Source organism: Solanum dulcamara, chromosome 4 (genome assembly GCF_947179165.1).
Source record: "Solanum dulcamara chromosome 4, daSolDulc1.2, whole genome shotgun sequence".
NCBI classification, from domain to species: Eukaryota; Viridiplantae; Streptophyta; class Magnoliopsida; order Solanales; family Solanaceae; genus Solanum; species Solanum dulcamara.
In genome coordinates, this window is record NC_077240.1 from 5,911,606 (window position 1) to 5,937,142 (window position 25,537).

The following is a 25,537-nucleotide window of genomic DNA, read 5'->3' on the forward strand; positions in this document are numbered from 1 at the left end:
TCTTGAAAAAAATAATAGATTAGGGTATTTTTAGACAAAAAAAAATGGATGAAGAATATTTATCAACTATTTTTTATAATATAGAGATATTTTTGTCTCTTTTCTGATTAAAGTTGTTGAGTATAGTATAAGATTAGAAGTTGAAAATAATTGTTGAAAAAATAATGAGTTTCGTTTTTACCCGTTTTGAATGAGAGTATTTACATTTTCTGATAACTAAATATCAGAAAATATTTTTCTAATAAAAAATAGTATCCTGTTAAATAATTTATGGCGTACAAACAGATGTTAAATAATTTATGGGTTGTGAACAATTAAAACAAATGAAGAATCCAAGAGAAGAGACAAAATCAGACGTAAGAGAATCTATTTATTTTTTGCATTGTGTTAAGTGAGTGGATGTCCATTTTCATGGACCCACCACTAAGGCAAATTATTGGCAAATTGTCCAACTTGCCTATATTTGTTCATTTATAAATAAGGCCATTTTTGGCTATTCTGATAAAGAAAAAAATCAAAGATTACATACTTTTTCTAAACTCTCTCTTTCTATTTATTAATTCTTTAGTTGCTGTTTTTTCCTTTAATTGTTAAACTAGTATATTTTTTAACACGTTATTAACACGAAACTCTGCTATTTATTCAAGGTAACAAAAGTGGTAAGAGTTTTATTTAATTTTATTTTTATAAAATGACAAATATTTCCAAACTTGAATTTACTGCTCTTGATATCTCTGGAAAAGGCTACTCATCATGGGCACTTGATGCCGAAATTCATTTAGAATCAATGGGTCTGGCAGACACCATTAAAGATGACAATACGGCATCCAATCAAGACCGTGCTAAAGGCATGATATTTCCCCGTCACCATCTTGACGAGGGGCTAAAATTACAATGTCTCACATTAAAAGACCCCCTTAAATTGTGAAAAAATTTAAAAGAAAGATATGACCACCTGAAGTTGGTCATGCTTCCACAAGCTCGTCATGATTGGCTAAATCTGAGATTAATGGATTTCAAAAATATAACTGAATATAATTCTGCTCTGTTTAGAATTATAGCTCAGTTAAATTTATGCGGAGAAGAGATCACTGAGCAAGATAAACTTGAAAAGACATACTTCACATTCCATACGCGAATATGCTCATGCAGCAGCAATATCGCGAAAAAAAAATTAAAAAATATTCTGAATTACTTTCTCACCTTCTAATTGCTGAACACCACAATGAACTATTAATGAAAAATCATGATAGTCGATCCGTTGGTTCTTTGTCACTCCCTGAAGTGAATCATGCATATTATAACCAACGAGAAAGAGGTCATGACCCCAGTCGTGGTCGTGGTCAAAGAAGGAATTTTAATCATGATACTCGGCTGGCATCGAGAAATGATCAGCAATATAAAAGGCAGGGTAAAAAGCTAGAAGCTTTACCGAAGAATAATTCAGAAAATGTATGTCATAAATGTGGAGGCGTGGGGCACTAGTCGCGGACTTGCCGGTCTTCAAAATGTCTGGTTCAGCTATATCAGGCATCATTAAAAATGACAAAAAATAATCTAGAGACAAATTTTATCACTGAAGATAATATTGAGCCCATGCATTTGGATGTAGCTTATTTCTTTAATTTTCCAGACGAAAATATGAATATTGATAGGACTAATAATATGTAAATATTTTTCTTCTTATCTGTATTAAATATGATGTTTGTATTTTCCTAGTCAATGTAGATAAATAAAATTTGTGTAATGTACCATGTGTTAATACTTATTATATTTTTTATTGAAGAAAATATGGAAATGCCTCAAATTTTATTTGGATCAATGACCAATCACGAAGATATTTGTGTAATTGATAGTGAAACAACCCATGCTATATTTAAAGACGAGAAATATTTTTCTAACTTGCTAAGAAGAAAATCAAATGTTACTATAATTTCTGGTAATTCAAAAATAATAGAAGGCTCCGGAAGAGCTACTATAATTCTGCCTAAGGGGACAAAAATTGTTATAGAAGATGCACTATTTTCTTCTAAATCCTCAAGAAACTTGTTAAGTTTTAAAGATATCCGCAGAAATGGATATCATGTTGAGACACTAAATGAAATGGATATTGAATATCTTGATATAACCAAGAGTGTCTCAGACCAGAAATATATTTTGGACGTAGTTGCCTTCACAGATCGTGGTGGGTTCTATTGTGACCTCCACCTGCAGGTCCTCATTAGTCTTGAGCCTAAATCCTTCGAAGAATGTCGATGTAGATGTGATTGACCAAAATGGAAAAAAACAATTCAATCAGAATTAGACTCGCTTGCTAAACGTGAGGTTTTTAGACCTGTAGTCCAAACCCCTGAAGGTGTGAAACCAGTTGGCTATAAATGGGTTTTTGTGCGAAAACGAAATGAGAGAAATGAAATTATAAGATACAAAGCACGCCTTATTTCACAAGGATTCTCTCAAAGACCCAGGGTCAACTATGAAGAAACATATTCACCTGTTATGGATGAAATAACATTTCGATATCTCATCAGTCTAGCTGTACATAAAAATCTTGAAATACATCTAATGGATGTAGTTACAGCTTACCTTTATGGTTCACTGGATAATGAAATTTACATGAAAATCCTAGAAGGACTAAAATTGCCTGAAACATGTAATAAATCTCGGGAGATGTACTCAATAAAACTGCAAAGATCATTATATGGTCTGAAACAATCAGGGCGCATATGGTATAATCGCCTAAGTGAGTACTTAATAAATGAAGGCTATATTAATGATGTTGTTTGTCCATGTGTTTTTATTAAGAAAAAAAATCAGAGTTTGTTATACTCGCCGTTTATGTTGATGACATAAATCTCATTGAAACCCCTGAAGAGGTCCAAAAGGCAATTAAATATCTAAAGAAAGAATTTGAAATAAAAGACCTTGGAAAGACAAAACTTTGTCTAGGTATGCAAATTGAACATTTAACAAATGAGTTTTTGTCCATCAATCTGCCTACACTGAGAAAATCTTAAAAAGATTTTACATGGACAAAGCACATCCATTAAGTACTCCAATGGTTGTTCGATCACTTGAAGTGGAAAAAGATCAATTTCTACCTCCAGAAGAGAATGAAGAAATTCTTGGTCCTGAAGTACCATATCTCAGTGCTATTGGTGCACTTATATATCTTGCTAACGCAACTAGACCTGATATAACATTTTCTATTAATTTGCTAGCAAGGTATAGTTCATCCCCAACGCGAAGGCATTGAAACGGTATCAAACATATTTTGCGATACCTAAAGGATACTATTGATATGGGTTTGTTATATACTAACAAAGGTTGCGTAGACCTTATTGGTTATGCAGATGCAGGTTATTTATCAGACCCACATAAAGCTCGATCTCAGACATACTATCTATTTACACATGGAGGAACTGCTATATCATGACGATCTACAAAATAGTCCATTGTTGCTACTTCTTCAAATCATGCTGAAATAATAGCAATTCATGAAGCAAGTAGAGAATGTGTGTGGTTGAGATCGATGATACAGTTCATCAAAGAAAGATATGGTCTGAAAAATGATGTTAAAGTACCCACAGTTATATTCAGAGACAATGCCAAGTGCATAGCTCAATTGAAAGGTGGCTTCATAATGAGAAACTAAGATATAAGGTTGGAATGCGTCGTCTACAAAATATCAAATGAAGTTTTTATCAGGGGAAGTAAAATACGCGTTGCACTCTTTTTTTCTTAACCAAAGTTTTGTCCCACTGGGTTTTCCTGGTAAGGTTTTTAATGAGGTAGCAATCAAGGCATAATACCAGATATGTAGACACAATATTTATGAATGTTTACGATAAATATGTATATTATTTACATAAATACAGGTTCAAGCCTTGGAAACAGCCTCTGACAGAAATGCAAGGTAAGGCTGCGTACAACAGACCCTTGTGGTCGGGCCCTTCCCCGGACCCTGCGCATAGCGGGAGCTTAAGTGCACCGGGCTGCCCTTTTTTATGTATATTATTTACATATAAAACTTTTAAGACACATTTCACATGGACATCTAAGGGGAAGTGTTAAGTGAGTGGATGTCTATTTTCAACCCACCACTAAGGCAAATTGTTGGCAAATTGTCCAACTTACCTACGTTTGTTCATCTATAAATAAGGCCATTTTTGGCTATTCTGATAGAGAAAAAATCAAAGATTACATACTTTCTCTAAACTCTCTCTTTCTATTTATTAATCCTTTAATTGCTGTTTTTCCCTTTAATTGTTAAACTAGTATATTTCTTAACACATTGAACGTTATCAACAAGAAATATTTTCTATCACTGTTTTCACCAGACATTTTATCCCTACCATCCACAATTATCACACACACACATATATATATATATATATATATATATATATATATATATATATATATACTTACTTCCAATATTCTGCATGAATGTTCTGGTAAATGATTTTAAAATATATCATTAATTTTTTCTTTCTACTAATATGACTTTTCTGGTTAATTAAATTGCTTGGGAAACCAGAGAATCCATTCAAGATCTGGCTGCTGTCTTTTTCACTCAAATGAGCAGAAATTCTTTAAGAAACTGCAGACTTGGGAGGTGAGAAATTTCAAAATAAAGCAAAAATGTTAGATATAGAACAAACAGGGGTGGTGGCGCAGTTGGCTAGCGCGTAGGTCTCATAGCTTCTGAGTAATCCTGAGGTCGAGAGTTCGAGCCTCTCTCACCCCATTCTTTTTTAACAGCATTATTTATACTTTTTCTGTTTATCCCATGTTTCACTAATATACCTTCTATTTTTCCCCCCTCATAGACAGCTTATCTTCTTAGAACCATGAGCCATTTGCCTTGTATCGTAACGTTAATATCTGAAAATCATCATATTTCTATCCAATTCTAGCTTGGACGTGAGATTCTCCGTAATATATTGTTGCGGCTGTTGCTATTTCTAAGATTCTACACAAATTAAAAAAAAGGATGCATAGGTGCTTCTGCTCTTATTAGTGCTCTATGAAGGACTGAAAAAATAGTGTGATGCCTTCATCACGTCGGGGAGGATAAGGAGACTAGGCAACTTATAGCAGATCTGCAATTCTTCACCTTGTGAATTAACTGTCCACAACTCTTCATCTCGTGAATTAACTTTTGAGGTAAAAGTTAAAGCTACTCCATGTTAATATGCACCAGAACTTCTCCTTCCCGATCCAGCATGCCCACCTTTTATTTTGGGCCGAACAAAAATTTTGGTCAGGGAAGACAAGTTGCAAGTTTTTTCATCTCGTATCAACAAAATGAAGAAAAGGACGGGAGAATTATTACTTATGATACAGAAAAAGGAACACTGAAACTAAAGCTTGAAGGTAAAAATATGGAAGTGGTTATTGAATAACACAGCTTACAAGCAACCTCAGATCAGTTTTGATGGAGAAGAAAATGATAAATATAGAATAAATATTGAGACATCAACAATCTTAGCTCAGCCCTCTTGATCCTTTTTAAGCATTTCACTGGGTGTAGGTACAGTACATAATAAAAAATCAAACCTCAAAATTGTCTCTGTCTACGACTATGCTATATAGAGTTCGAGGAATCAACATTAATATTGGTGTGCCAGTAGGTAGAGCATACCAGAATATTGATCATTGCAAGTATTAGAAAACAAAAACAATCTGGTTGCTTCAGCTACAAGCTATCTCTTACTGTTGGTAGCAGCTTTAGGCTTGTTTAGATTGGCAAGTTCTTCTATGAGCTTTCTTTCTTCACTACTCAACCGTTTTGGAATCTCAACTTGCACTCTTACCAATTGATCACCCCTCATATTTGGTTTGCTCAGGAATGGCACCCCTTTTTTGGCCATGACCAATGTTGTCCCTGGCTGGGTACCTGCTGGAATCTTTAGATCGACCATCCCATCTACTGTAGGAACCTTCATAGTTGTACCCAATATCGCATCAATGTAAGAAACTTTGCAATTGTAGAGAATATTGGTGTCGTCCCGTTTTAATACTGGATCTGGGAGGACTTCAATCATGACAAAAAGATCTCCGGGGGGTCCACCTCTCCTTCCTGCATTACCTTCTGAACGAACCCTTAAACGGCTACCTGAATCTACACCAGGTGGAACTTTCAAGCTAATGCGTTTTGACTTCCTCACTCGGCCATCACCATTGCAGGTGCCGCAAGGAGTAGAAATCTCTCCAGTCCCTCCACAAGAAGAGCATGTTGTCACCTGCTGGAAAACACCCAGTGGGGTCCTTGCTGAGGACACAACCTGCCCTTGCCCACCACAAGTATTACAGGTCGACGGTTTAGTCCCAGGTTTTGCACCTGATCCATCACAGGTGCCACAAGTTTCAAGCCTGCTAATTTCAATCTCCTTCTCAACCCCAAATACAGCTTCTTTGAAATTCAAAACCAGATTATAGCCCTGGTCTTCACCTTCTGTGGCCCTGCTCCGAGAACCTCTACCTCCCATACCACCCATGCCACCCATACCACCAAAGCCGTCGAACAAAGACTCAAACAAATCAAAGGCGTTGCTAAAATCCTACGAATAAGGAACAATAAGTCAAAAAAATTATATAGGTAAGATAACCATCTGCTACTATTGCTATATCTTCTTATAAAGTAAGAAATTCTCACCCCCATGCCCATGCCAGCTCCTTTAAGACCAGCCTCCCCATATTTATCATATATGGAACGTTTCTCATCATCGGACAAAACCTGTTGTAAAACATTAAATGTCATAAGAAATGCTTGAGATATTCTCCATTATGGTCAGCAATTGTCAGTACCTTTTAGTAGGACAAAGGGGACCAAGAAAAAGAACTATACCTCATACGCATTGCTGATCTCCTTAAATTTCTGTTCAGCTCCAGGTTCTCTACAATGTGGAAGAACATGAATGCACATATAAGGATCTTACATAGTGTAAAGGAAAAAAAGTATAGACCTACAATGACACTGCACATTCATATGAATATATACTTACATATGTCAATAGGAAACTAAAGCTTGTAAATTCAACTAATAAACACTTTATAGCTATCCCCAACATCTTATGTTTATTTCTACGGGAACTTCTTATCATCAGCTGTGTGACCTTTCCAGTAAAATGCTCTATAGTGGGAAAAGTTGATTTTTTTTAATTTCTTGGGTCATTTACAGTAATCAGAGACCAAATACTCACTGTTATAAGCCCTGCCTATTTTTTTACTAATTGAAAAAATAACTCTTAGAATTTGTGGATGGAATCATATGGATATGTTCTGCTAATTTCCATGTAGTTCAAACATACAACAGAAAGGCCACAGAATTATGGTAAAAAGCATGTTAATATAACATATTTACATGTAAAGAAACATAAAGAGTCGGTGTAAGGCCTCAAATAATGCCCTTTTCCAAAGAAATATGAGACAAATACCATGGCAATTCCTTGCAGCAGCAACTAGCAGCATTTTAATTATTTTACCCACTCAAAAATAAAAGTATAACCTGGATAAAAAAATAATCTAGACAAGATATGCTATTATATGGTAAATTCATAGTTTCACATATCCACTCCAAAATTCTTCATCCATCTTCCTCCATAACTATTCCTTAAGTCTGAACCTTCATTTACTAGTTTCTACTATTATTCTCCTCACAAAAGAAGGAAAAATCAAAGTTTGTAAAGTCAATCATCTGTTCTTGAGCAGGTACAAAAAGATACAAAAGAAAATTAAAGGTAGAGAAAAAGATAAGTATGTACTACTCTATATCATCTTTCAACAACAAGACCATAGTAGAAAGCATCTCAATCTCAAATTTCCACGAACTATAAATAAAATCAGTGAAAGGACTCAATCATCTGAGCTTGAGTAGGTCAACATGGCTCTTCAACAAAATAAAGAAGTAAATTTCAAGCTAGAGAAAAGCCAAATATATTCTACTTTAGACCATCTTTCAACAAGAAGATCACAGTAAAGGGCATCACATCTCAAAATTCCAAGGACTATACTCACTTGTTCACATCAGGATGGTAACTCCTTGCAAGCTTTCGATAAGCTAAACAAGAAAAAACAGTGGATCAGAAACATAACATGAATGTATCTTTATCAATTACACAGATCTTGAGCAACCTATCAGTAGTTCTAATTTACAGTCAAAATTCAAGGACATAAGTGATTAGCGAATTCTAGTAGACAGAATATGTAAACTGACTAGGTTAGGATGCTAATTTTGACATTCTATAACTTAAAAACTTTCAAGAGAGACCAAATTTCAGGAGGCCCATTTTGAAAATGCATACAAAGAAGATAAAACTAGTTTCTAACAAGAAGGATAATTCTTGTTTGCACATTATATACCAGATATTCTGATTCTCACCACTACTACCAAAACAAAAATCAATGCACAAAAACAATTATAGTAATATTCACCACCACCAGCAAATTAAGAAAGCAATACTAGTCACAACCTTATCTCTTGACAAACACAGAGACTGCCAATAAAGGCTCATTATACAATACCATCTAGAAGCTAAAATGAACTTTGTTGAGGAAACTCGAAACCAGAGAATAGAAAAGAAAAGAGTGAAGATTGTACTCACAACTTTTGATTTCTGATTTGCTAGCGTTTCTAGATACACCAAGGACATCATAGTAATCCTGTGAGGATGTAACAGCATTAAACCAGCTTTACTATGCTATATATTTACAAACTCACACACAAACATAAATGTAACTCATAATCTCACAATGAAATCACATTCTAGGAAGTGTATATCTGCATAGCATCTTACTTTTTCAGCTCTAACAACTAAACGGGTCCCCCTTCGTTGATATGGGCTCTTGTTTGATACTGAACTGAAAAGTGCTTGCAGGGATTCTTGACAAAAAAGGGTTGAATTTGGGGATGACAATGCCCTTATCTTGCTTGAGAAACTGCATAGACAATAACAAGGTCAAAAAGTGCGGGCAGATGGCCATCTGCTGGCTAAGCAGGTAGATATGGCAGTCGTCTCTTGGGGCAGAAAACATGTCAATTTTCATAATGTGTAAATGGTTGGATTATTCATTTAGATAACCGAGCATTCCCCAAGAGCTAGCTGGTGCACAGTTTGAACCTCGGTGAATAATGGATCCATCCCTCTACCATTCTCAACTTACATCAATGTTTTAGTCAGTGGCAGGGTTCAAACTCATGACCCACACATTACCCATTGCCTTCTTACCACTAAACAAAGCCCTAGGGCTAAATGTAAATGACTGTGCGAGAAGAATTCAACTGGCCCCTAAAGTAGGAAGGAAATCCAATGCCCAATCATCTATGCAGGCCAAAATATCAAGTACTCACTTAAGTGTAAAAAGAGATGTCAAATTCTCCCAAGCATGGCCTATTAAATTATAGAGGAGCATGCTCCAAACGAGAAAAAAAAACCCGACATACTCCTCATTTCTTTGTGGACTAGCCATGGGGCTGGACTGGATCAACGTCTCGTTTGTTTTTCATTAGAAAGTAGGTGGGATTAAAATTGTGTTGTGGTTAACACAAACAGACATGATTTATGGGTATAACTAAAACCATCAAGTTGCACTTACATATATTTATCTATTCTTTTTCAGAAAAATCAGAAACTCTTTAAAGTCAACGTGTATCTTTCACCTTCTACTATTCAGAACATTATGTAACTTTCATCTTTTATACAGACCTTATATGACACTTTTGCATCAACTTTTACTGATATGCATCATCCAACGCCAACCACATTTGTCAATGGAAACTACTAATCTCCAAAAGAGTATGCATTAATGGCACATTCATTTGTTCCGGATTCTTACAGTTGAACTGTGGGACAATATTCTATCAAGGTCACAACCAAATGGTTAATGCAAAAAATTACTCATGCAACTGTCATAAAGTGCTGTAGGTTCAAATCTAGAGCCTACGTAAAATTCTGAATTATAACTAGGAAACGTATTAGTTCAAGACGTCCCTATTCAGAAGAGGACCGAAATATTCTCCCCCATCTAATTAAATTGTATCACCAATTACATTAACTTTTAGCAAACAAAGTTTGCATTAATGACTAAAAAACATACAGAGTTTAAAATCCAACAGAATACAGATGAGGCTGTGAGGTTAACCAAGCATAAGTAAATAGAAAGTCAGTCCACAGGAATGAGTTCACAACATTTGAGAATTTGAAAATGAAAAGATTATAGTCGGCAAAAGGGTTTGGGGGTTTAATAGGTAGATACACAAAAGATAACAAAGATTAGTTGTCACGGCTAATACAGAAACATTTCCAGACAAAATCCATGAAGTTTCGAAAGAAAGCATATTGCTTATACAACAAATAAGTGATTCATGTTCAATAATGCCCAAGTATGACTCACCAAAATGTAGATGCCGATAATTTATTTGTAACATGAAATTTTGGCACAAACTGAGGCTGAACTCCCCACTGGGCAACCCATGTGCTTCCACAAGGTATGATTGCCATCTAATTTACTGCATGTACATCAAGCATCACATTAGAATGAGTTCCTCATTGCAAGTTGAATTATTTCCACTTAAAACATTCCGAGAGAGGTAGTGGTAGAATAGAAAGGACTACATTCAGAAGGCAAAGGACAGATTTTTAAAACGTCTTTCCGCTAATTAACAAGAAGATGGACCAAGGGAAAAGATCCGCCATAATTTACAATAATTGAATGTGATAAAGAATCTTTCGCTACATACAAAGACACTTGGACAGCCAATCTTGTACTGTTTCATTATTCTTTATAGGTAAATACAGATAATAATCAACTAAGCCAAGAATATTTCTATAGAGAAGAGCATCCCTCCCCCTCCCCCAAAAATAAGCATTAGTCTGTACCAACTCCTGGTTATTGGGGTAAGATTGAAATTAGGTGCCATTTATCATTCCCTATTGTTTGGAGATAAAGATTCTAAAAGCTCATTACAAGCTTCCACTTTCCACATTGAAGTAATTATTAACAACAAACACAAGATGTTGTTAACACACAATTAAATGAAAAGGGAAAAAATAGCACAAAATTAGACACATAATCTTGTAAGCAAACATGAAAATGTTAAGATTTTTAGAGCAGAGCATAGTATAACAGAAATAGAAATTGTCGCCCATATAATTAAAAAGTCAATACAGGTAGACCAGAAATATGTTTCCTCTTTTTACATCTTTACTAAATACAGATGGAGTTTTGATAACCTACAAAAGGACTGAACTGTGACTGAGATTGGCCGGAATTTTGCGATGTTTACGTGCCGCTGCGGCAACGGCAACGGCAACGGTAACGGCGGCGGTGGTTGTGTGGTGGTTGAGAGGAGTGACGGAGAAAGTGTGCTTGCGAAGATGAGGCTCCGAAGACTGAAGAAAAGAGAGAGAGCTTTCGAGAATAGGCTATCTGTTGTTATACTTATACCACTAACATTAGGCTTCTATATTGGTTCGCTGTATCTTAAACTTGTGTCTGCGCCCTACCCAATTCAACAAATATCTGGCCCATTCAAATATTACTTGACGTGAGTTGATTCCTACTTGAATGTACCCGTATAGAATAGCTGCCTTAAAATCAATTTTTTATTGTATATGGATACTTAATCGAGTATAGAATAAATATATAATGAAACAGATTCAATTATTATAAAATTTTGTAAGACTATAACACGAATACAATTTCTGTTTGAATTTTTAGAGATTATTCTATTTTAGATTTGTGAGATTTTACTGAATATGTTGTTATTGTATTCTATCTTAGACTTAGCTCATACCTAAATAACAAATAACATATTTCCTAAAAGACATCTTAAAATGATTGCAAATAATTATATTTGATAATATCAAAAAAAAAAATCAATTGATAATATAGCCAATTTGTGCAAGTAAAGGTGAGTTGTTTTTCCATTAAAAAAATTAGTTTAATAATATTACTAGTCTGGATGATTATATGAGAAATACCGTTCCAAACATTTAAAACAGATTTGTATTTGACTTCGTAATTAATTCCATAAATATCTCATTAGGCCATTTTCGCTCCTTTTGCCCAACCAATGTTGCATTAACTATCAACATGGATTGTGCTGGAGTGGTGAGACTATTTTATCTTTGACTAGAGGTCTCGGGTTCGAACTCTGAGTATGGAGAAAATTTTGTTGGGAGCGTCACCTTCGAATGAGCCTGCAATGCGTGATCCATCATCCGGATTTAATCGGGGTCCAATGCGGGCTCTGAACACCAAGTAGAAACCAAAAAAAAAATGTTGCATTAGCTTGTAGTATCATTTTAATTAAAAGCATGTTATTTCACCATTAGCTAACCATTATGTGATTTAATTCCAATGGACTCAATTGTATCTTTTTTACTTGTTTTGTGAATTAATAACTACTTTGAAAATTGTCCGAATTAAGTTTTTGATATCTCAAACTCTTCCATGTGATAATAAACACATCAAGAACTGAAAGAAAATTTATATGGTAATAAAGTTGTGAACTATATACTTTGTAGCAAATTAAGGTTTGAGCATGAATCCACTAATAGAGATAGCATTCTTTTTGTACCTACAAAGGGTAAGATCTAATTGTGTTTGATCTTTTTCTTTGATGTCCTATCTTAAGCAATCCCAAAAAATTACTATTACTAATTTACTACAGTAAATGCTTATTTTTATATGATACCATTATAATTTTAAAAAGTTAAATAATCTTTCAATTGAAAAAGTTTTTTTTAAAAGAATTTATATACATAAAAAAATGCTATTTTTTTATCTCTCTTTATAAATTCTCGTTGCTTGGTTCAATTTTTTTTTTTTATCTCTTTATAATCATAGAATTAAAATTTCTTTATCTATTATTATGGGATAGAATACCAAATTTTTTATCTAATACAATAATTAAATGATGGATAAACACAATCTCAAATTTAATAAGAAGATTAGTTTCCTAATCCCAATAATCAAATCACCCCCTTATATTACCAAGTTACAAATACTGAGGATTTGAATTTGATTAATCATCATTACTAGTTATTACTCTTTCCATATTAGGTGTCAAACCTTATAAAAATATTCATATATCATTTCGTTTGGTTATGTTCCTCCGGTCGATGGAGTCACATGTAAGTCGTTAGTAAGCAGCGCCACCTTATTTTCCCTGTCGGAATTCTCATCGGAAATGGCGACAGTTGCACGCACTTGCGTGCCCAAGTTGGAAGCACTGTCTCACATAGATATCAGTAAACTTTCCCAATCTGAGCTCCACGCACTTTCCCTTTGCTCCGACTCCGCTTACGATCTCCGGCGTACTAAAGAAGTCGTTATTCCCCAAATTGATCGGTCCCTCTTCAATGAATCCGCCGGAAGCCGTCGTCAAACCTATTCCCGTCTCCGCCACCAGCACCACCGTTCTCGCGTGCCCGGTCTTCACCCTTCAACTTCACAACTCAAACCCCCTTCTACTTCCGATCCTGAAAATCACGCAATTCTTCATTTTCTTAAGTACTTAATTCACAATCCCAATTCTCAATCTCCACCGCCGCCGCCACCGCCACCGTTTGTTCCTCCTCCTCCGATTACACAGTCGGTTACTTCCGGGATTCAAGAAAAGACCCTACTTTTAATGAATGAACATGACAAAAAGAGGAAGAGAGGACGGAAACCTAAGGATAACAAGAAGCTGAAAGAGACTGGGGTTAGGAGTGAAGTGGAAATTGTGAATAAAAATGGTGAGGTGGTGGATTTAAACAATTTGGAGAATAATGGGGATAAATTATACAGTGGAGAATTGGAGAAAAGGACTGTCGGGTTACAGACTGAAGAAGACGTACTCGGCTTTGTTAGGGATTTGGAGGGACAGTGGTGTAGCAGAAGGAAGAGGAGGAAATATGTTGATGCTAGTGGATTTGGTGATACATTGCCTATTGGTTGGAAGCTCTTGCTAGCCTTACGAAGACGGGATGGTCGAGTTTGGGTTTATTGTCGTAGAATTGTGAGGTTGTTAACTTTTTCTACTTACTTTTGCTTGTTAATTACATTTTCATTTATAAGCTTTTATGCATTATGGTTATGCGGGTCATTGTTGTTTGCTTTTGAAATTGCGTAGTATGAACTGCTAATGTTGTGATGGAAATGCTAAAGGTCATTCTGTTGCAGATTGTATGTGTTGCGATTTCATTGCACGTGTTAATTGAAGTTTTATGAAATTGCATGTTTTGTTGTGGAAAGTTTGAGTTCTTCAATGAGTTTGTGCATATTTTATATTTGATTCCTGAAAGTATATGCACTGATACAATGCATGCTATTGGGATAGCATGGAAGCAATCAGGTTTCTTTCTCAAGAACCGGGTACATAGCTCATGGAATCCCAATCCTAAGCATATTGCAGCCTACAATCTACATGCAGGACAGTAGGAATGATTGAATAGTTCCGCTTGTTGAATTTTCTACGATCGTGAAGTAGGTAAAATTATTGTGTTGCATCTTGATGATGACCATTTTCAAATTAGTGGATGCAAGCATTAGCTGAGATTGAAGTATTACCAGATTTAGCATAATAACTTAGATCGAGATAATCACTCAATTTCACATGGAACTCATTTTAGCTGATTAATAGAAACCTACTTTTAACTTGAAATTTTGAATCTACCTTGAATAAGCTCCTGCACAGCTTGGTGCAAGTAAATAAACATTTGTCTCCAGAATTTCTTCTCTAGAATTATGAAGACTGAAATATTGGCAAAACTTTGCACCAGCCCCTTTGTCCAATGGCCCCTTCCCACTTTGCTCCCTAGTTGACTCGAAGCTTCAACCTCATTTTCGGAGGTGAAGGCTCCTTTTCACTACACAGTCCTTCCCTTGTAAAGTTCATTTGATTGTTAAGGAAGATTTAGGAAAAAAACTCGAATCTCTTGAGTAGATTACCATTTTGGTCTTCATAAAATTTCCTTGCTCATTCACATATTAACATAATTTCTATACAGACTTCCCTCTCTTCATTAAGAAATAATATGCATCAGACAGTCTGAGGTCCTTTTTATTATCCAAGTCCAAATGTGAAGTCTCATGGATGCTAAAAAATTAGGTGTGCTCCACATGATGGTACTTAATTTTTTAGTTGGATGCCATAGCCTTCTCTTTAATGACCCTTTGGTAAAGACAATGCTGTCTTGAAGTTTCACAGATCTCATTGGTTGTTGATCAAAAAGCTTGAAGTTTATTTCCATCTGCTGCTTGATGCATTTCTTGCATTTGCAAATACTAGGGTATACTTTGGTTCACTTTCTTGTGGTTGCTGAAAACATATTATGAAGATTGTAATTACAATTCCGATCTAAAACTAATTCTAGAAGCCATCCTTTTGGATATTTTACATTTGTCAATCAGTTTTTTTCTAAACCAGAGAACTTCTATGGAGAATTTAATCTCTTCGCAGTGGCAGAGGGTTATTTGTCTCTTTTTTGGTCTTTCGTATTTTGGGAAAGCAACCAGAAGCTGTGCTATGGTGGGTGGATCAGAAAGCCTTTAACACTATTGATCTAGATCACATTAAATTTTTCAGTTATAATCATGTAAGAACATAAGATGGGGTTCCTGTTGGTGGCAGATGGTTGATGGAAATGCAAGATTTTCAGTTCAAATGCTGTATATTCGAACTTTTTAATTTGTTAATTGACTTACCCGGATTTTGTATTCATGATGCTAATTCACTGGATAGGTTGCTTGATCCTTTTGTAAAAGTGTTTATGTCCTAATTATAAGATGTTTACTGAACCTCTCTTGTTTTGTGTGCTAATTCCAGTATTTTCTTCTTACTTGGCATTTTCTCTGTTAGCCCTACTGGTCAACAGTTTATATCATGCAAAGAGGCTTCATCATACTTGCGGTCCCATTTTTTGTCTGGTGAAGCAAACCAGCCTACTCAGCAGGTTGATGACACTGTTGCTAAAAGTGTGAGTAACTTCCACAGTGATACCAGTTTGGTTTTGTCAACAGATATCCAAGAAAATCCTCGTTCTCTTCAAAAAGGTGATGTAGCAACGCATGGCGTAGTTGCACATACAGCTGTACGCAGTTTATCTAATCTAGACCTACATCTCAGTGAAGTTTGCTTGATGGAGATGGATAATCTCCCTGAGGTTAAAGTTCAAGACATTTTCGAATGTTATAAATGCAACTTGACATTTGAAGAAAAGAATGCATATTTGCAGCATCTGTTCTCATTTCACCAGCGGACCACAAGAAGGTACAAGGTTGGGCCATCTGTTGGTGATGGGGTCATAATTAGAGGTGGAAAATATGAATGCCAGTTCTGTCATAAGGTATTTGAAGAACGGCGTAGTTACAATGGTCATGTAGGAGTCCATGTTAGAAACAATGCTAGAGGAACTGTGGATGTAGCTGCTGCTGTTGCAGCAAACAAGGGTGTTCAATCTCCACATCCTGATGGGTTGTTTTCAAGGACATGTAAAATGGATGCTTTAATTGAAATTGCCCAAAATGCAGTTGTAGAAACTACTAGTGCTAGACCTGCGACCAAGGGCAGCGGCATGCCATCTAGTACTTCAATGGACTTGGATGGAAATATGGCTACCAACATTAACCAAGTGGCGTGGTCAAACACTGATACTGGATTATCAGATACCAAGGAATTTAAGGCTGAAACATGTCTTGAACAAGGCAGAAATCAGCCTGATAATGCCTTCACGCAAGTAGATAAAGATAAGAGTGGTGAGATCTTGGCCAACAAGTTCAATCCGAGAGTGATCTCCACCAATGATTCTGAGCATCCTGAGGGTGATAATGCGAAGAAGGCTGGAAGCAACAAGGTAACGCAGGACCTGGGTAACAAGCAGGCAAAAGAAAATGATGATGTTCAACCAGAGACCATGGAATTAACTTTTCAGGAAATCGCTAGTCAGAATGCATTAACTAGCTCTTCAGTCTCTATGGTGCAGTCGCTGCATAATGATTTAGAGCACTCTAGGGATGGTGTCGTGAGGAAGGATGGAACTGATAAGGTAGCAGTGGGTAAGGGAAACAGCCTGACTAAAGCAAATGATGTTGAATCAGAAACTATGGAACTGACTTTTCAGGAAAATGCTACTCTGAATGGGTTAACCAGCTTCTCGGTGTCTATGGTGCAACCATCTCATAGTGCTTTTGAGCACCCTGAGAGTGATGACATGAAGAATGATGGGAATAACCAGCTATCAGTTTGTCTTGGACACAGCCTGACTAAAGCAAATAATGATGTGGAATCCGAGACTATGGAGTTCACTCTTCAGAAATATGCTACTCGAGATGGGCTAGCTGGCTTTTCAACGCCTATGGTGCAATCATTCCACAACTCTACTGGCATTCTTTCAGGATCAAGTAAGGTAAAAATGCATTTTCTGCATCTGTGGAGGTCATACATTTATCTCATAGTTGCTGAGGACGACCTTGTTCTTTGTTTTTATCCTGTAAAAAAATGCACCAAGCAATTTTTCCTCCTTTTCTGAGTTCCTGACAAATACTCAACTTCGTTGATTCCTGATCATTTTGTTTTTTTCAAAACTTAATTTGGTTATCTTGCCTAGGATTTTTTGTATTAGGGCTTTTTTTGTCTTTTGTTCATCTCCAACATAGGTGAGAATGAAAAATGGCATGACTTGGTTATGATGACAATTTCAGGTCAATTTGGCCAAAGCTATAATGTGCTTACTTCAGTCTGTATGGAAACAAAATATATAGATTGAAGATAAGGGTGTCCAAAATATGTATCCAGAAAAAAGGTTTTATGTTAAGACACCCCTCTACTCTCAAGGTTTACCAAGCCTCTAAATACATTCCTGGTCTGATCAACTTTCGATACTGTTTTTACTACTTATTGATAACCCAACCTATCTGATGCACTGAGGAAGAAGCCTTTTTATCCGTCAGTTTATCATCATTAGGAATCATTAAGATGTTATAACTTTTTATCCCACTTACTGTAGCATCTACTTAAGTAGTGAACATGTTACTATCCTCTTGTGTTTCTTACATTAATCTAACTTGTGTTATTAGTTCCACTATCCTGACTGTTTGAAAGGATTTAATTCTTTGAGAATTATCGCTGTTATTGCTAATTCCATATGTGCAGATCACTGTTTTGTTGTGGTTTTATGCAGCAAGGTTTTGGATATTAGCTTATTTCATGACTATTCTGTTTGATAGATGCTATAACTCCTGCTAATTCTTGTTCAACTAATTCCCTAATTCATGGGTTTGTAATCTATTTTTCCTAAAACCTCTGTAGGACAATGGCGAAGTTTCTGCTATTGGTCAGAATCTGGATAATGGAACAGGATTTGAGGAGCTTAGGCTGGATGAGATAGAACCTTTTGAATACAGCTTTGATGATGGTCATGAATCTCCATCTTTACCCGCAACTTCTATTGGATTGGGTAATGATGCAAGGATGGAAGAGGCTTTTGCATCGGTTGGATTTGATTCTGGAGGAATCATGTTAAACATGGAAGAATTGAATCAACTTTCAACAGTATGTGTGTGGTGCAGAGCGGAATTCAAGCTTGAAGCTTATGATACAGAAGCTCATTCAGATTCAATTGGATTTATGTGTCCAGACTGCAAGGCTAAAATATCTGGACATCTGGAGAGTGTCTTTCCTTGAGTCCTCACGTTTCTGATTTCCACTGGGACATCTTGTGGTGCGTGCTTCTCAATGTCCTGATACATGTGGTAATTCCTTGACTTGCTTAAGCTCTAGCTGCAATTAGTAACAAACAAATATTTCTGCCACTTATTTCCTTCTTCACATGTCTCAACTGTGAAAAATTGGCATGCAGCTAGTTTTTCTTGCTAAAATACTACACTGTATTAGTTTATTCTTTGGCAAACTTATTTTACTGACTCAACATATATCATCTTAAATTACAGAAGTTGCAGGTCTATTTTCTACCTAAAGAGATAGCTGTTACAAAGCATGCATGCGATCTTTTCTTAGGAGATGGAGTTTTAGCTGGTATACTCAGTTTGCTGTAAATTCATCCCCGGAATAGTGTAGTTTGTTATATTCCTCTTTCCGGTATGTTGAATTACAGAAGACAGAAGATGTGTTTCTATGTATGAAATTGAACAGTGTATATTCTGGTCATGTGTATATATCTGTTTATGTATGTCACTGGTTAGCTCTATGAGCCTCTTTATAATCTAGTTATATCTTGAGAGGGTTACATCCCCCCCCCCCCATTGGCTTTCTACCATTTTTTTTTCTGGTTTAACCATCTGTATTTTTGAGGCCAGTTAATTGGATTGATCTGCATTTGCACCTGGTCGGCGCACTAAGTAGGTAGAGTGCTCTCTATCAAAAGGATCTCCAATCCCAGGGCTTGATTCGAATCATTCCACCACATTTCTCAGTTGTCTTACACTATCTACTTGTTTTCTCAGTTTGTTTACATGTTAATCTTCTTGTGACACGAGCTTGTGAATGTTAGATTGTGCTTACTTTCGCCACCTTGAACGGTTGCTCTAACATGCTTTCTGGTGAAGTTTCCCAAGTAATGAGTCAATGCCATTTTTTAATGTAACTTTTTATTTTGTGTTATCCTTGGATGATGCCTTAAATTCTGTGTTTTCCATTTTTTAGACTTGAGAACAGTTATATGTAGATGAGCAGAACAAGCAAAAGTGACACAGTATTTCAGTCCACTTGGGAAGATGAGCATCTTGTTCTTTATCCTTCATTTATAAATGTAAAAGGAACATTAAAAGTAAGAAATTTTGCTGTAGACAGACCCTTTCCTCTTTTCCAATGACACTCTATTCTGAACTCCTTTTGGGCAGAAGAAAGAAAAGTATTTTGTTATTGTGAATGTTCGAAACTAAATGGCACAGTAATGGTCATTCAAATATAATAACCCCTCTTCCCCTCTCACTTTGCATTTGGCAAATTAATCTCATTGAGCTTGTCAGAATCTTGATGATCAAAAAGAGGAGGGGCTTTGTTGGGAATGCTTTATATTTTGCTAAGGGATTAAGTTATTAAAGTATGTTTACAATTGTGCTTTAGATATAAGCTAGAATAAAGTTGCCTTTTTGACCATTTGTTCTACCCTATCATTTTTCACGTTAAATCCCTAAAATATTCCTTCCAATATTCATAAGCATATCTAGAATACGAGAAAAGAGTGAAATTCATCTATACATGTAGCAGAACAAAGTACTTTATTCCTTTTATATGTAACTGAATTCATTCAAACAACATGGGGAAATAGACATCCGTCCAATCTTACAGGAGCTAGTTGTACGAGCATGAGCTCAATCTGATGTCAAACTTAAATCAATTTCTCAAAGGATGTCAACTTCAATCAATTTCTTCGTACTTGGATCCAATTAATCGACCAATCTAGGACAAAAAAGATCAAGTCTAAAGATAACTTGGTTTTTTTCTTTCACTTCAAGGCAAGTCTTAGAATATGCTATTGTGCTAAGCCAATCTATATAAGAATCTTCACTTTCCAAAAAGAAGATGGAAAAAGGAAAGTTTCATCCCTTGCTTCTGTAGTGGCATCTTCTTCTAGTTCACACATTGCATTGCCAATTGAATTTCAATGATATAGAAATACAGGGACAAGCTTAATTGAGAATCAACCAAAAAAAAAAAGCAATTAGAAAGTGTCTTTACTTTTGTTTTATGGAACAGCTCATGTTCACATTTTGATAAATGTTTATGAATATGTTCCTTCTTTTAATTATTAATTAGATAGAAGAACAATAATCAATTTCACATTCATTTAATAAGTTGTGCATTTAGTGAAGTAACTTGTCCCAGTTCTTACTTATGATCTGCTGACTTTACTTACTGAGGCTAGTTTATACCCCTTGCAATGTCTATGGCATGTCAAAAATGTCGACAGCAACTGTCATTGCCACCACATAGTCTACTATATCGTTGCGAGTGTGGCAATTTGATTCCTCTAGGCAATAGTGAGAGGTCATTGACAGTCCAAGAACATGGTAGATTCAGTTCTAAACTGAGAAGATTCAGAGATAAATTTAGGAGAGACAGTGCAAGAAAGAACAGCCCATCTACTTCTCCCAGCGTTAGTCCACGTTTGTCTCTTATTTTCACAAAGCCACCACCAAGTGGGAAACGCGCACTTCTTTGTGGGGTGACTTACAAGAAGGAGAAATTCAGACTTAGAGGAACATTACATGATGTACACAGCATGAGTGACTTGCTTGTTCGGAAATTTAACTTTTCAGATGACTCCATTCTCATTCTAGCAGGTATTCCAGTTTCTCTATTGACAGTATGATCATAGGCGAATTCATGATTTTAAATTTGGTATGTTTGATCTTTAAAGTTCTTAATATTGGACATGTTGTACATTTGAAATTATGGATTTAGGATCTAATATTTGTTGAGATTGTAGTAGTTTTATACACACACATATATATCAATGGGTTCAACCAGTATTTTCAACACAAAACACACACACACATATATATATATGTAAAATCACTAGTCTTAACAAATATATCAAATTTTGAACCAGTGGAAAGAACCTAATGGTTGAACGCATTAAATTTAAATTTTTGATCCACCTAAGTAAGAAATAATTTTTGTGCCTTACTTTTGAATGAAACAACTCCTGCAGAAGAAGAGGCATATAAACCTCCAACTAGGAGAAACATTTTGGAGGCTTTCAAGTGGTTGATGGAAGACCTTAAATCAGGTGACTCGTTGGTGTTCTACTTCTCAGGACATGGCTTACGACAACCTGATTTTATCGATGATGAACTAGATGGTTTTGATGAAACGATCTGTCCTCTTGACTTTAGGACTAACGGCATGATCAGTGATAATGACATCAATGATATTCTTGTCAAACCACTGATTTCAGGTGTTACACTTCATGCTATCGTTGACTCTTGTCATAGTGGAACTGTTCTTGACTTACCTTGGGTATACAAAGAGTATGTTCTTACCATCCAAAAGTTCTTGTTAGTTTCCAATCGGTGTTTCATATGTTTATTCAATCTTGGTCAAAATACATAGGATTTAACTTGTTTACATTAACAATATAAGAAATTTTACACTAGCATAAGTCATTCTTTACTCAACTTTTAGCTATGATTCTTATACATTTCAGTTTTTCCTCTTGCTAATGATCAGTTTAAACAATACAAATGAGAGAAACTGATGGTGTACAGAGTCGATCAATTAAAAAGCTCAGATGAACTGATGTTTCATCATTATTCTGATAATCGGTATCATCTTCAGAATCACTTTTAAATAATAGAATCTTAAATCAGTTATTTGAATTTTAACAGGAATAAATGGACTGATAACAGACCCCCATCCGGCGTTAATAAGAGCACGAATGGTGGCACGGCCATCGGTTTCAGTGCTTGCAAGGATAATCAACTAGCTGCAGATACCTCTGTATGATTATTATTTTTCAATCCTTCGGTCGGTTCTTTATATGATTGATCTATATATCCTATCCTCAACTACTATTGTATGAATATTATGCAGGCTTTCTCTGCTGAAAAAACTATGATGGGTGCCATGACTTACACATTTATTAAAGCTATCTGGGAAATTCCGGATATAACATACCAAGGATTACTTGATTATATTCACAAAGCAATCGAAAAGGTTAACAAAGCTAGATGTCCACTGTTGAAGGTACTCCAACGCAAGATAGACCAGGTAACTCATCTCCGAGCCTGAAATATTCATTCTCGAATTTATGCTGCATCAACTAATGCTATTGTTCTAATGATTTAGTAACTTATATGACAATTTAAAAGAATTTTTACACAATCAATGCAAGGAGAAGGTTACTCACCTTTATTTTCCAGGTTACTATCAGGTGATTTGATAGTGGCAAAAAAGTTACATTGTTAGCATATAAAAGTTAAACTAGTTCTGCACCTCTTCTCAACTATAATTTCTAGAAGATAACCATTCATCCACAGGATTTAAGGAAAATATCCAGAAATTGGAAAAACTCGTGTTGTATCTTCCGAGTTAATTCAGAATGTTGTTATTTAGCAGTTTAGTACAGTATATGCATATGCCTCATCAATAAGAATTGATTATTTGTAAGGTTTACTGGATATTTTGCTTTTATCTATTTTTCTGATATGATATTGTATCATCACATTTAAACCTTGTAGGAACCAGTGTTATCATCTTCTGAAAACTTCAACACTAACATAAGGTTCAAGCTCTAAATCTGCTGCAGAAAGACGATTTGGACGTAGATGTTTCCAGTTCCATCATAAAATGAGGGCGTGGGCGCTGTTTGTTTCACACTTCTCTTGTAATGCTTCAATTTCGTTTGACCCTTGTTTATCTTTCTTAAAAAGACAATCCAAAGAATTGCATCAAAAATACTCTCTTTGGCATTTTTCTATGCTCATTCTGACTATATAATTTATATCTACATCTCTGAGTTAATAATTGAAAGTTTTCATATAAGAAATTGTGTTCTGATGGTGTCCTTTCCAAGTCCGTAGCAGGGTCTTAACTAATTTTTATCATAAGCTTTTGTATATATAAGCATATATACAAAATTACTTGTGCAACTTTTTATTACTGCACTACTCGGATGTAGGGGCGTTTGTGGTTCGGTTTGGATCGGTTATTGTTTAAAATTAAAATCAAACCAATTTAATCGGTTTTCAAATTTCTAAAACCAAACCAAACCAAAAAAAATAACCGTCGGCTTGGTTTGGTTCAATTTTTTTGGATTTTTTCGGTTTGCAAATAATAAATTTGTTAAAGGCACGCATCTTGATAGACACAAACACCTAATACAGAAACAATTCACCGAAAAACTACTGTGGATTCAATTAAGCAATACTAGAGTTATTATTACACGAAAAAAGTGATTTAGTTAAGCAATACTAAAGTCATTATACACCAAAGGTCAAAAGATCAAATCTTTCTAACAAAAAAGATAACCCCCAAGCTCAACAATTGAGGAACTACTCGGGGGACGGGTACTAGAAAATTATATACCAAAATTGAAGTGTTGGGCTTGAGAAAATGGTAAAGTTAAAGATTTTAGTTAATTAAAATTTAATAAAATATTTATATTTAATTTATAAATAATTATGAAATTTATATATATATAATTTCTCGGTTCGATTTGGTTCTTTGTGCAGTTTATTTTTAATAAAACCAAAATCAAACAGTATTAGTTTTCAAAATTTAAAATCAAACCAAATCAATTATGATAAAATGATAAGAGCAGCAAAAGCATCTGTGTTTGTATTGGGGAAAATTGTCATGTACCAGTGGTCCTTAAGGATAGAGGAACACCTAACATGAGAGTGAATCCGGAAAAGAATTCAGAATAGAGATATCGGGAAAAGCTTCCTTGATCATTATATATTCGGGCGTAATTGCTTCAACCGGTTGATTCTAATGGTGAAAAACGCTGGAACTCGACGCGTTAAAACAACAAAAGGACAGACACGTCAGCTAGGTGGGGAATGTCTTCACCACCAGAGTTTCTATTGCGTCAAAAGATGGAAATGGAAACGTACAAAATCCACCAAACAGCAGGAGACAGTTGAAAGGCCTAACAATATTTCCAGGTGGAGGATTCTCATTGGGTGATGCATTTTTTTTATAAATAGTTATTTCATTCACTGGGTTGAATTTTCGAGTAATATATTGATATTTTTGTGCTCCGAGTTTTTCTCTCCCTCACATACTATGCCTTTATTTTCAAGAACATATATACGGACACTCGATTTTGGAACTAACAACAACAAACTATATTCGGAACTTGAGCTAAATCAATGTTGACTAAATGATTAGTTGACAAGCTAATGGTTGTTAGGAGTTAGTTAGACTAACTAAAAGTAGTTAGTAATCTGTTAAGAAGCAGTTAGAGGAAGTTAGTTAGTAACTGTATTCATACTCTTCCATGTACAAGTATAAATATATAAATGTACAGTATAAGGAAGCTGAATATACTGATATTTTCAATATTCCTCTCTCTAACTTTACTCTTCTATTTCTCTCTCTCTCTCTTTCTCTCTATCTACGCTTCTATCTCTCAGTTCTCTCCTCTTCTCAGCTCACTCTTCATCTCTGGAAGAGTGTGCTTGAACACCTTCAATGGTGTTTTAACATGGTATCAGAGCCATACTGTGGCCTACGGTGTGTTGCGACACTAAATTGCTCAAGATTCAAAGCCTAACAGTGGAATCTGCAATTCACAACTTAGAAGAAAATCAAAGCTCAAGGCGTTGAAACATGGCTGTCACAACTGAGGTTGAAGCTGGATCTTCAGAAATGAACAACCCAAACATAAACTTCGTAGCTGAAACAGACCACTTTAGAGTTCCGGTGATAGACCACAACCATCCACTCTATCTTCAACCAAACGACACTCCAGGAAGCTCCTTGATCTCCTTGCAACTCACAGGTTCAGAAAATTACGCAATCTGGAGTAGATCCATGCGTATTGGACTTCGAGGTAAGAGCAAGCTAGGGTTTGTG

The 25,537-nt window shown here is 35.5% G+C and overlaps 3 protein-coding genes and 1 non-coding gene across 5 annotated transcripts; 3 read left to right on the plus strand and 1 right to left on the minus strand.

Annotated features, from left to right (window-relative positions):
• The first annotated feature begins 4,665 nt into the window (after positions 1-4,665).
• TRNAM-CAU (transfer RNA methionine (anticodon CAU)) lies at positions 4,666-4,750 on the plus strand. Its single transcript is given in 2 exon segments — positions 4,666-4,703; positions 4,715-4,750. It is a non-coding gene; the product is annotated as a tRNA-Met (tRNA).
• A 703-nt stretch (positions 4,751-5,453) lies between these two features.
• Positions 5,454-11,500, minus strand: LOC129885754 (chaperone protein dnaJ A6, chloroplastic-like). Its single transcript, XM_055960160.1, has 8 exons — positions 11,242-11,500; positions 10,399-10,513; positions 8,802-8,943; positions 8,610-8,667; positions 8,023-8,065; positions 6,854-6,902; positions 6,662-6,742; positions 5,454-6,566 (listed from the first exon to the last, which is right to left on the minus strand). The coding sequence occupies exons 2-8, from the start codon at positions 10,503-10,505 to the stop codon at positions 5,709-5,711; spliced, it is 1,338 nt and encodes a 445-aa protein (XP_055816135.1). The 5' UTR covers positions 10,506-10,513; positions 11,242-11,500; the 3' UTR covers positions 5,454-5,708.
• Positions 11,501-13,037: 1,537 nt separating this feature from the next.
• LOC129885755 (uncharacterized) lies at positions 13,038-19,253 on the plus strand. Of its 2 annotated transcripts, none has more exons than XR_008766120.1 (4): positions 13,038-14,016; positions 15,854-17,399; positions 18,302-18,744; positions 18,943-19,253. XR_008766120.1 is itself a non-coding variant. In XM_055960161.1 (4 exons), exons 1-3 carry the CDS (start codon positions 13,199-13,201, stop codon positions 18,674-18,676), a joined length of 2,739 nt encoding a protein of 912 aa, XP_055816136.1. In that variant the 5' UTR covers positions 13,038-13,198; the 3' UTR covers positions 18,677-18,713; positions 18,943-19,253. The 2 variants fall into 2 exon arrangements, 1 of the variants encoding a protein (XP_055816136.1); XM_055960161.1 differs by having other exon boundaries at positions 18,302-18,713.
• Positions 19,254-20,243: 990 nt separating this feature from the next.
• On the plus strand, positions 20,244-23,465 carry LOC129884574 (metacaspase-1-like). The gene is made up of 5 exons (XM_055958862.1): positions 20,244-21,297; positions 21,669-21,987; positions 22,345-22,456; positions 22,550-22,726; positions 23,197-23,465. Exons 1-5 carry the CDS (start codon positions 20,895-20,897, stop codon positions 23,251-23,253), a joined length of 1,068 nt encoding a protein of 355 aa, XP_055814837.1. The 5' UTR covers positions 20,244-20,894; the 3' UTR covers positions 23,254-23,465.
• The last annotated feature ends 2,072 nt before the right edge of the window (positions 23,466-25,537 follow it).